Source organism: Plecotus auritus (assembly GCF_963455305.1).
Source record: "Plecotus auritus genome assembly, chromosome: 6".
Classification (NCBI taxonomy): domain Eukaryota; kingdom Metazoa; phylum Chordata; class Mammalia; order Chiroptera; family Vespertilionidae; genus Plecotus; species Plecotus auritus.
In genome coordinates this window covers 87,624,277-87,636,686 of record NC_137773.1, presented here as the reverse complement: position 1 = coordinate 87,636,686, position 12,410 = coordinate 87,624,277, and the positions used below count along the sequence as shown (strand labels likewise).

Here is a 12,410-nt window from a genome sequence, read left to right as displayed (position 1 = left end):
GTTCCTCCTCTCCTGGGAACCATTTTCTGAAGCCCTGGTCAATAGCCGTTGTCTCAGCCAGTGACACTCTACTCTTTCTCAGAGGCTGACTTCTAGTCACATTGGCCAGCTAGTGTGGTTCCTGGCAAATTTATTCCAGTGAACATTTATTTTGTAGTAAAAGTACAAAAAGTAGTAGTAGTAGTAACAGTGGTAATAATCGTAGTAATAACGATAGTTATGACTCTAGTAATAATAACAGTAGTAATAACTCTAAAGTCATAGTAACAGTAGTAATAACAATAGTAATAGGTGGTAATAATGGTAGTGACAGCGGTAATGATAGGTAGTAGCAGTGGTATTATTAACAGTAGTAGTCACAGCAGTAATGGTAAGTAGTAATAGTTGTAGTAGTAACAATATTAAGAGTAGTAGTAGCAGCAGTAATGGAAGGTGGTGACAGTGGTGTTAGTAACAGTATTAATGGTAGGAAGTAGTAGTGAGAGTAATAACAATAGTAGCAGTGACACTAATAGTAGTAGATAGTAGCCGTGAGAGTAATAACAGTAGTAATAACAGATAGCAGTAGTGTAGTAGTAATAACGTCTTACTGTGAGCCAGGAGGCACTGTTCTTGTTACATTTTTATCAACACTCTGAGATGGCCACTATACATTATAGATGAGAAAATGAAGATCTAGCAAGATTTGATAATACATCTATTTAGTGGAGAAACCAAAATCTTAATATGGGACTATCTTATTCCAGAACCCAAGGACTTAAGCACAATGATATATGATTTCTGTCAAGTAAGAGAACACCTGCCTATGTATATATCCATCCATGTGTTCATTCATTAAGTCACTAATTCAACAAATATTTGTTGAGCACCTATTATATGCTAAGCAGGCAGACATGAATAGCTATTACCAAGGAGACTGGGGGTGTGGTGCAGTGCAGGTTCAGAGAATATGATGAGATAATGAGAAGGGAGAGATGAACTCTGATGTGAATTTGTAAAGGTAGATTTGAGCTGAGGTTTGAAATAGAACAGAAAGTAAGGAATCTGATGAGGGATGGTTATGTCAAGCAGAGAAAATTGCTTGAACAAAGACTCAGAGGATGGAGAGTACAGAAAACACTTGGGAGCAGGGAGTGGTCAGCTGGGAGTTACAGCCCAAAATAATACAGGGAAGGTAGGGGAATGCCAATCATAATTCCTTTTCCCATTCCAGAAACATTGTAGGTACATTTTGGGCAGAGACATTGCTCTCCCTTTCCTCATGTGAAGAAAAAAATAAGCTCTTGCCAGTCCAGTAAGTTGTAATCATTCTATGCAAACTCTGTGTCCATCCCACAACTTACAGGGCTGCCAACAGAAGGGACAGAGAGGGCACAGACCACCACCACAGTGAACTTGACCACCAGAGTATCTACTTCCTCTTTGGGAATGCTGACTTTCCTCAGGACATCAAGTAAAACGGCCAGCACAAGCACAACAGGAGTGATCATCACAACCCCAGGTGTTTCCCATGATATGTTAGAGATGACATCCTTCTTGGCCACCAGACCTGGAGTAGAGACCAGCACAGCAGTTTCCAGGACAACGCCACCCATGTTCAGTAGAAGACCAGCAACCATACCTGCATCAGTCTTTAGTTCTTGGACAAAGACCAGCACCGCTGTTCCAACTCTGATCATTTCCCCTGGTGAACCAGATACAACTCTGATCATTTCCCCTGGTGAACCAGATTCAGAAGTCCCTTTGATCACACATCCTGCAAATACCAGCCCAATTTTGCTCCAAACAACTCCCAGTGTTTTCCATACTGAATCAGATAGCACACCACCCTTGATGGCCACCAGTCCTGGGACAGAAACCAGTTCAACTGTTCTAGCTACAACTGTCCAACATGTTGTATCAGAGGTGGTGACCTCACAGGCTACTAGTTCCGGGGCAGAGACCAGCACAACTTTTCCAATTTCGATAATTTCCCCAGATCAACTGGAGACCACACCTTCATGGAACACCTATTATGGGACAGAAGTCAGATCAGCTGTTCCAACTCAGACTGATTCCTCTGGTGAGCCACATACAACAGTCTTACTTGTCACCCATACTGCAAAGACCAACCCAACAGTTTCCAAGACAACCCCCAGTGTTTCCCCTAGTGAATCAGAACCGACACTCCCTGTGGCCACCCACTTTGGGACAGAAACCAGTTCAGCTCTTCCAACTCTGACTGTCTCTCCTAGTGTACCAGATATGATGACCTCACAGGTCACTAGCTCTGAAACAGATGCCAGTACAGCTGTTCCAAGTCTGACTCTTTCTCCAGGTGGACCAGCAACCACAGCCTCATTGGCCACTTATCCTGGAGCAGAGACCAGTTCAGTCATTCCACCTCCAACTGTCTCTTTTACTGTGTCAGGGCTGGTGACCTCACTCATCACCATTTTTGGGCCAGGGACCAATACAACTTTTCCAACTCTGACTGATTCCTCACATGAACTAGAGACCACAGACTCATGGGTTACCTCTTCTAGGACAGAAGCCGGTTCCATTGTTCCAACTTCAGCTATCTCCCCTGGTGAGACAGATACAACAGCCTCATGGATCCATTCTGCAGGGACCAACACACCTGTTTCCAGAACAATTCCAAATTTTTCCCATAGTGAGTCAAATAGCACACCTTCAACTGCCATTAGTCCTAGAGCAGAAGATAGTTCAGCCATTCCAACTACAACTATCTTCCCTGGTTTATTAGGGAATGATACCTCATTGGTTACTGGTTATGGAGCAGAAACAAGTACAACTTTTCCAACTATGACTGATTTGCCACATGAACCAGAGACCACAGTCTCATGGTTCAACCGTTTTGAGACAGAAGCCAGGTCAGCTATTCCAACTCTGACTGTTTCCCCTGGTGAACCAGATACAAGAGTCCCTTTGATCACACATCCTGCAAATACCAGACCAATTTTCCCTAAAACAACTCCCAGTATTTCCCATAATAAATCAGACAGCACACCCTTGATGGCCACCAGTCCTGGGACAGAAACCAGTTCAACTGTTCCAGCTGCAACTGTCCAAACTGTTGTACCAGAGGTGGTGACCTCACAGGCTACTAGTTCTGGGACAGAGACCAGCAAAACTTTTTCAATTTTGACTCATTCCCAAGTTCATCTGGAGACCACAGCTTCATGGGTCACCCAATTTGAAACAGAAGCCAGATCAGCAGTTCCAACTCTGATTGTGTCTCCTGGTGAGCCAGATGCAACAGTTTCCATGGTCACCCATCCTTCAGAGACCAGCCCAATTGTTTCCCAAACGACTTTGAATTTTTCTCATAGTGAATTAGACAGCACAATCTCAATGGTCACCATTCCTGGGGCAGAATCCAGTTCACCTGTTCCAGCTGCAACTGTCCAACCTGTTGTGCCAGAGGTGGTGACCTCACAGGCTACTAGTTCTGGGGCAGAGACCAGCACAACTTTTCCAACTTTGACAATTTCCCCAGATCAACTGGAGACCACACCCTCATGGACCACCCATTATGAGGCAGAAGTTAGGTCAGCTGTTCCAACTCAGACTGATTCCTCTGGTGAGCCACATACAACAGTCTTATTGGTCACCCATTCTGCAGAAACCAGCCCAACAGTGTCCAAGAAAACCCCCAGTGTTTCCCCTAGTGAATCAGAATCCACACTCTCAGTGGCTACTGACTTTGGGACAGAAACCAGTTCAGCTCTTCCAACTCTGGCTGTTTCTCCTGGTGTACTAGATAAGGTGACCTCACAGGTCACTAGCTCTGAAACAGATGCCAGCACAGTTATTCCAACTCTGATTCTTACTGTTGGTGAACCAGAGACTACAGCCTTATCGGTCACCCACCCCAGTACCGAGACAAGCACAAATTTTCTTGCTTCAACTATTTTTCCTCATTTACCAGATACCACAGCCTCACTATCCATCCAACCTGGGATGGACCTCAGCACAACTATTTCAACTTCAACTCTTTTCCATGGTTCATCAGACACCACAAGCTTACTAGCCACCACCAGCCCTGCATCAGAGGCCAGTACAGGTTTTCCATCTCTGACTGTTTCCCCTGCTGTTCTTGAGCCTGCCAGTACCCCTGCAACCACGGGTGAGCCTTATACTGTGGCTTCCTGGAGCACATTAACCTCGCCACCTACAACCTCAGTTGGTCTCCCAGAATTTTCCAACACTGTGACTGGGGGCACTGTGACCTTGACTGCAGCTAAAAGCAGCCCGGAAGGACTAAGTCCAACCACTATCCTGAAAACTACAACTCTTACAGCCACTAAATCAGCTGCCACAGGTTCAGACCGCACTGTGACCGAGACTACAGCCACTTTCAGTACACTGTCTGAAAGTTCCTTTGTCCCTGTGACCACACTGGAGATGTCCACCGTGGCCTATGTGAGTGTGACTTCAAGAACAAGTAAGAATAACATTTTTATTCTATCTATCTATCTATCTATCTATCTATCTATCTATCTATGATATATAGTTTTTAACTATTTTAATGTACAATTCACTGGCATTAATTACTTCCACATCACCACTATTTCTAAACTATTTTTATCACTCCAACAGGATCTGTGTACCCATTAGGCAATAACTCCCCTTTTCCTACTCACCACCCCCTCCCCAATCCCTGGTAACCTCTAATTACTTAACTGGGAGGCTTCAGCCACAGAAACTTGTTTGAGGCTGGAAGGGAGAATGCATACAACATACACCTTAGAGTCATCCCACATGAGGGTGAGGGAGCTGGGGTGCTTATCATCCAACTCCCACCTGTCATTGCTAGAGGAATGCTCTCTGGGCCTGATGATCTTCCCAAGACAAAGAGATGTAGGTTCTGGCCTGTGCTGAGATGGTAAGAGTCAAGGAGAAGGAGGAACAGGGTGCCCAGCTCCTCTCCATTTGCTCCGTTTGCACTTCTACACAGTCTGCATCCCAGAAACCCACGTGGTCCTGGGGAAATAATGGTTGGTCACCCTGTGTGTGGGGGTCTAGAACAGTGACTGCTACACGAGGTGTCTCAAGGAGGACAGCCTAGGCCAGGCCCCAACTCAGTACTAAAGTTAAGGAATGTCCTCAGATCCCTCCCTCCCTCAGCCCCAGGCCTGACCCAGGATCGGGCTCACTTTACTCTCCCCCTCCCTGCAGCTGCAGTTCCTTTCTTGATGCCTTTTATTGTCAACTTCACCATCACTAACCTGCGCTACACAGAGGACATGGGAAACCTGGGCTCTGAGATATTCAATGCCACTGAGAGGCATCTGCAGCAACTGGTGAGAGCCCCCCAACAATTCTCACTTCCTGCCCACCCTGCCACACCCTGCTGTCTTGGCCACTCCTGCTCATCTGCCTCTCATGCCTTCACAGCTGGGGCCCTTGTTCAAGAACAGCATCGGTTCCCTCTATGCTGGTTGCAGATTGACCTTGCTCAGGTAAGACCTCCTCTTCAGTACCTACAGAAAACCTACTTCTTTCCTTTCTTGGCCCTCTACACCCTGGTCAACCAGTCCCTTGGGCCTTTGTGGAGAGGCAGTGTAACACAGTGTATCCAAATGCCTGAGTTGGAACCCCGGTTTTTCCATTTGCTAGCTGTGTAACTTTGGGCAAGTCACATAACTTCTCTGTTCTTCAATAACACTATTTATAAAATGGTGATAATAATAGTGCCTTACTCTTGGAGTTGTTAGTCCTTCATCCCAATGCCTGCGTCATTGTGAGCACTCAATTAATGGGATCTTGTAGTACCAGCCAGTGTAGCATTTTTACCAACTGCGTTCCCAGAGTCCCTGACACTCTCCCTGTCCCAGCTCATATCTACCCTATTGGAGAAAAACTCTGGACACTGAAGCTCTGCAGTTTATGCCCTGGAAATAGATAGGGATTTCCCAAAGGAAGTCTTACTGAACAAAGGGAAAAACAAATCAAATGTTGAGCACCAGCAGGATATATTGTGATCTTAAAATTCTCAAATGGACCTGAACTCTGCAGAAATGGACTGTCTTCTTTTCTTTGCCTACATCCATAGCTGGTGTCATCCGAGTTCAATGGGCTCAGGAGCCTATCCTTACACTTAATGACCTTATGGCATCTCTGTGAGCTACTCCATCCAGCCAATTCAAGTCATCCTGCCAGAGAGGTGGAGTTCTCTACCCACATCACTCGATGAGGAGAGATTGCTGATATATTATAGACCAGTGTCCTTCAATAAGCTGAGCCCACCATACCTGCCCCTATATCTCCAATATAATATGGGGAAATCAATAACAGTAATAATATTGCTCATAGTATATGCCATCCAATAAATGTAAGTGATTTACACTTTTTCATTCATTCATCCTCACAACAATATTATTGTCTGGCCTTGCAGAGTAGTTGAGTTGTATGCTTTGGGGGAGCTAGGATTAGAACCTGGTGTTCTGGTTCTAGAGTTCCTGCTTTTAACCACAATACTAGTAGGCTTTGACCTCCCTGGCTCAACCATTTTCATTTTTAAAAAGAGCCTTTGGACTTGGGTTATATCTGCCCATATTAACTGTGCTAGAAATTAAAACAAAATTTATTCATTAAAATAATAGACCTATTACATATTAATATAAATGACATATTTTTATAAACAATAACCATATCCCTCCACCCCCCCCCCAAAGAAGCACAATGAGAAGAGGACCATCATTTACATTTTTGCAAATCCTTTTAATGTGTGACTTAATAGAAGATACCAGGATATCTGCTTCTGCATTGCATTCTATTTTTTACAATATTTCACCTCATAGCCACTGGAAAAAATGTCACTGTATACTCCTGAGAAAATGAATGTAAAAATAATGTCTTAGGGTTATTATGAAAATATTATTTACTTGATGGACTCCCTGTAATAGTTTTGAGAACACTAGAGGTCCCTGGGCCACACTTTGAGAACTGCCACGTGACACTATGTAGGTATAAAATGGGAATGTTTTGAATAGCATGGATCATAGCAAGCAGAATTCACAGGCAAGGGAGGAAGGCATTCTTTTTTCTTACCTGTATGTACACCCCCACTTTGAGTGAAACATTTTAGGGTCAACTTAAATTCAGGACAAAGTTATTTTTGACCAGTCGACCCTGGTTTCTTCTTAACTTGTTTTCCTTCAAATTGGTTGCCTGCCTAAAATGTGTTCCTCGGCCTTGGGATTTGCCAACTTGAAATAAAATACCCTCTCTCAGGCTCAGTGTCACAACCAACCACAGGGGTGATCACTTACCTTCCCAAAGGTCTTCAGTTCTCTTGCTTTTCCCTTCCACATGCTGGCTGGCCCCAGGATCCTCAGGATTTTTTCCCCTGGAGTCCCACATCCCTAACCCCATGGCCCAAGCAGGACTAATCTATTATGGGAGTGACACCATCTATATTTACCTTCATGAATGGACAGGGAGTGTCCTGGGGCTGGTAGTTGAGACAATGAGCTTCAACCAATTAATAAAAAGATAATAGGGACAAGAAGAAGAACATTATCTAGGAAGAAGTTGTAGGAACCTGTGGAACACTGCATTTAAGAAGGGTGGGGGGGGGGCGGTCTGGATTCCACCATGAAACAGAAAGAGATGTGTTTTAGAAAGCAGATGAAACTCAGGGAAGAATGATGATACAAAAACTAAGGGAGGAGTGATCAAGAGTATTCACCTCTCATGTCTCGATTCCCATGTCCCTCCTTCCCCAGGGCTGAAAAAGAGGGAGCAAGTACCACAGTGGGTGTGATCTGCACCCACCACTCAGATCCCACAGGCTTCCGGCTGGACAGAGAACAGCTGTACTGGGAGCTAAGCTGGCAGACCCATGGTGTTACTCGGCTGGGCCCCTACACCCTGGACAGGAATAGTCTCTTCGTCAATGGTGAGTAGCTCTGCTGCAATGGGATCTCCTCCTGCTCCCCAGATGGGTTCTCCTTGGAGTGCATTTCTCTGTATCCATGTTTCTCTCTACCCCTAGAATTTCCATGGGGGGTCAGCTCTCTCCCTTCATAACACCTAAAAAGCACCTTTTAAGGTAAAAAAAAAAAAGTTTCCTTTAGTCTTCTTCATCCCAATGACCATTCACAGAAGCCCGAATGGAGCATGCAGACATCAAGGAAGGAAGAGGGTAAAGTAAGCCCATGGCAGTCAATACAAGAGCCAGTGGGTTCCCAGTGCAGTGTCTGCTTCTTTCACTTCCTTATGGCAGCTGTGGTCTTTTACCCATTCTCCAAGGCCAGCTGGAATTATACCCACCTGAGAAACAAGCAACAAAGCTGTTAGTAATGATTTAGCAATAAATTCCTTTGCATCCATGCTCTTAGCAACAACACCCACAATAATACCTACAATAAAGGGTGATATTTATTGAGGGATTCCTGTGATGCAGAATGTTATATATATTATGTATTACTAACCCTGCCAACTTCTCTAAGATATCATGTATATCTTGCAGAAGAGAAAACAGCCTGGTGGGGAAATTAACTTTCCCAAGATCAGATAATTAATGTAGGTGGTGGTGTCAGAAATCAAACCCTAAATTAACTCTAAAATCTAGGCCCCTTAACTACTAGGCTACACTGCAGACTAACCCAGCAAAAACAAGCCTCAAACCTCAGGACAGGAAGGCATACCAAGGGGCCTCACTATAACTGTTTAAACTAAAGCTTGATTAATTGTAGCCTCATTACATCACTGTGGATGCTTTCTTATTACCCGGATTAAAACGTATATTGGATTTCATTAGTCCTTGGAGATTACTTAAAAGGAGTAGTTACCAGTGCAGGCTTTGGTGAATTATATATCTTGCTTTTATCAAGCCCTGGCCCTTCCTTTGACTTACTATGTGACCCTGGGCAAGCCATGACCTCTCTAAGCTTCAGTGTCCATTTTCAGAATAAAAATGTCACCTAAGTTGATTGCGATAAAACCTGAATAACCCAACTAAATCACAAGGCTCCACTTGGCCCCATCTCAGAGATCAGTTTCATTTCAAAAAACCCAGTCGGTCCATCAAATATAAAAGAAGTCAGTTTTACTTGCATTACTTCCAGAGCATCAAAGAGGATCTCTTCCATGATCCAGAACCGTACTTATTCAAATCCTCTTTTTCCCATTTCCTCTTTTTAAACTTTGTAGTTTCTGATTGACATCCAGTCTTTGCTCTCTCCACAAGCCCAGCTCTCTCCCTCTCCATCTCTCTCCTGTATTATCTCAATTCAATATTACAGAAGTCCAAGAACTATATCATCACAGATTGAGCTGTCTTTGGAGAGTAGGATAGTGGAAGAAACTGAAAGAGTTAGGACAAAATTATAATTAATAGGTAAAGAAAACACAAATATGGAGACACTCATATAAAATTGTTGTCTCTATTATTCATTTGATAAGGTTGCTAATATTCTAGGCTCTTAGTAAACCCCCATTAGATTGGGGATGCTTTGATCATTACTGTCTTTCTGGTTGATGACTATGAGAATGAAATTATCATTAGTATCAGGGTATCATGCAGTTAACTTATAAAGAATACTATTATTATTTATTGATGTATCTCAGAGAAAGCACCCAGGGAGGTTTGTATACTTATGTTTCTATTTCTACCCCTTACCCTATTCTTAACCTCCTCCCACCATCATACTCTCTCTCTCTTTGCTTCTCTGTAGGTTATAACCATCGATACTGGATCCCCACCACCAGCAGTGAGTAATGAGAGCCCGGATGTCCTATGTCTCTGGGACCCTTCCTCCCTAAACCTAGTTCCCAGGAAGAAAGTATCGCCATCCCCCAGGTTGTCAACCCCAGAGTAGCTGCATCCCAGCAGAAGCCTCAGATTAAGCCAAGTTAGAGATGCAAGTTCCCATGAACAGTCCTACCCTTTCATTGCTTCATGATAGGGCTCAACAATTTTTATTCATAGTGTATTTTCTTTCAGCTCTGGTGACCTCCACATTCTCTCCAGGACCCGCAGCATCTCTGAGCCCTACCCCCAGCTCTACAGGTAGCAATCTAACCTCTGAGTCCCATTAAACCTCAGCTCTCATCCCATGGCTGATTAATTCTGGCATGCTCTGGACCATGATGCCCACCCAGTGCAACCTGTTCCCCTTTCTCTATCGTGCCCTAATCTCTGGCCACAGCAGCCTCATTTTTTTTTCCTCCAGGAACTCAGCTGTGCCTGGTTCCTCCTTGTCCTCCAAATCTCAACCCAGCATGCTCTTGCTCAGACCACCATTTCCTTCGTGGCAATTCCTATGATTTGGATATCTGACTGCTCAAATATTTTGGGCTGAATGCAAAAGGTCTCGGCCCAGATGTCCCACCGAAATGTCCACAGCTTTTCAGCCTTTGAACACCCTGGGATGAAAAGGTTGAGGTTCCCTTTTGAACTGATGTCATACATCTAGCATGGAGGTCCCTTCTCCCCTTTTGGCTGGCTGAGGAGGGAGGGCATCCCAGATAGGATATCTGAGGCCTCAAAAACTGGACACTATGATCCAAGAGATAATACTAGTCCCTTCCTCCCACATACAGCTCAGCCTAAGCCTGTGATGGGTTTCCTCTCTTTCCCTCCATCCACTGCAGATGTGGGCCCAGCTCCAGTACCTTTCACCCTCAATTTCACCATCACCAACATGCTCTACACCCCAGACATGAGGCACCCAGGCTCTGCGAAGTTCAACTCCACTGAGAGGGCTTTGAATCACCTGGTAAGAGCCCATCAATGCCTACCTAGCCTTCCATGTTCTTGTCCCACCAGTCTCTTCAACTTACTTCCATTTGCCTCCTCCCCAGCTTGGTCCTTTGTTCAAGAACACCGGCATTGGCCCACTGTACTCTGGCTGCCGACTGGCCCTACTCAGGTATGACTTCCCTTCCTAACACATATGCAGGGCATTGTCACAGACAAGCTCACCTGGAGGTGAATACCTGAATGTGACAACTACAAAGCAAGAGTCATATGTGACTGGAAGGTATCCCCTCCGGCTGAGTGCAACAGAGAGAGCTTCCTGAAAGAGCTGTCTGTCAAAGGTCTTCAATTATTTGGATAAGCAGATCCACAGAGCATTCATGCTCATTGATCAGAAAATGCAGCATTGACTCATTAAGCAAACATCAAATGAGACACCTTAGGTAACACCCTATAACAGAAGCTAAGGGCACTGAGAGAATCAGTCATGGGCCCTTTCTGCAAATCTCAGCTGTCATATAGACTTAAAGTCATCATATGAATGGGGTTAATACAATGATAAAGCACTACACAGGGGCGATAGGAGCCTGGAGAATGGATTTTTAGCTCAGCCTGGGGGAGTTGGGTGGAGGCTGTCTGAAGAAGGTCATTCCTGGGGTATGTTTTGACAGTCAAGTGTGCATTAACTAGAAGAAATAGTGGCAAAAGTATTCCAAGGGGTGGTGTAACTTAAGTCATGGGACAGATGTGAAAAATATCCTAGTGCATGAGACAAGTTCTGTGAAATTGGAGGGTAGAGTATGAGGAAATAGCAATTGAATAAAAGAAAAAAGGGGAAGGAAGGAAGGGAGGGAAGGAGGGGAGGGGAGGGGATGAAAGGAGAGGAGAGGAGAGGAGAGGAACAGAGGAGGTTGGAGAGAGGGAGGAGAGGGAAAAAAGGAAGGAAGTTGGTTGACTCGGGGACTGGCAGATGGATGGGTGCATAGAAGTGTAGTTGCGTTGAGTGGTGGGTAAAATGTGGGATGAGTTTCGAGAAGTGGATAACATTAAGAGTTCAGGTTGGAGCTGGGGTTAAAGGCATACTAAGGAGTTTTCATAGTATTTGGCACAGGGAAAGGCTGAGCATTAATGGTTCCGTAGCCAAGTGCATGAAGTCACATCCTGTTTCTGTCACTAGCCGTGTGAGGTTTTAGAAGTTCTTTAACATCTATATGACTTTGTTTCCTTAATTATAAAGTGGGAATCATATCAGCATTGATCTCACAGGGGTGCTGAAAAGATAAAAAGAGACCAGACCTGGATATTGCTTGGATGGGGAGAAAAGATGGTGGGGGTTCAGGAAGCCTCTCACATCTCTGGCTCTGGCATGGACATGGAAACATGGGAGGAGGAGCAGGTTCTGTGCTTTTAGGAGGGAAGATGATAAGCTTAATTTGAGATATTTGGAACCTAAGAGGTCTGAAGGACATCTCTGAGGCTGTTGATTACATGGCATAGAGCTCAGGAGAGAAGTCTTGGACAGTTAGAAGTAGATTAGACCATATGAAAATAAAACTGGTAGCTGAAACAATGACCCCAAATGAGGGGCAAAATAGTAGAAGTTGACTGAGGAGAAAGCCCTGAAAATCAGTCACTTTATGGAGTGGGAAGTTACCTAGATTAATAGCACCCATAAAAGAACATGTTTAGGAAACCAGTG

General features: G+C 44.5%; 1 protein-coding gene across 1 annotated transcript in view; it reads left to right on the top strand.

Moving 5' to 3' along the window:
• The window catches only part of MUC16 (mucin 16, cell surface associated), a gene marked incomplete at its 5' end in the record, with an annotated part of 94,513 nt that overhangs the window by 19,708 nt on the left and 62,395 nt on the right, over positions 1 to 12,410 (top strand). Inside the window, 6 exons of the mRNA XM_080675431.1 lie at positions 1,346 to 4,447; positions 5,182 to 5,306; positions 5,401 to 5,465; positions 7,734 to 7,906; positions 10,606 to 10,730; positions 10,816 to 10,883. Coding sequence (XP_080531557.1) covers positions 1,346 to 4,447; positions 5,182 to 5,306; positions 5,401 to 5,465; positions 7,734 to 7,906; positions 10,606 to 10,730; positions 10,816 to 10,883 — 3,658 coding nt within the window. The remainder of the gene's footprint in view (positions 1 to 1,345; positions 4,448 to 5,181; positions 5,307 to 5,400; positions 5,466 to 7,733; positions 7,907 to 10,605; positions 10,731 to 10,815; positions 10,884 to 12,410) is intronic.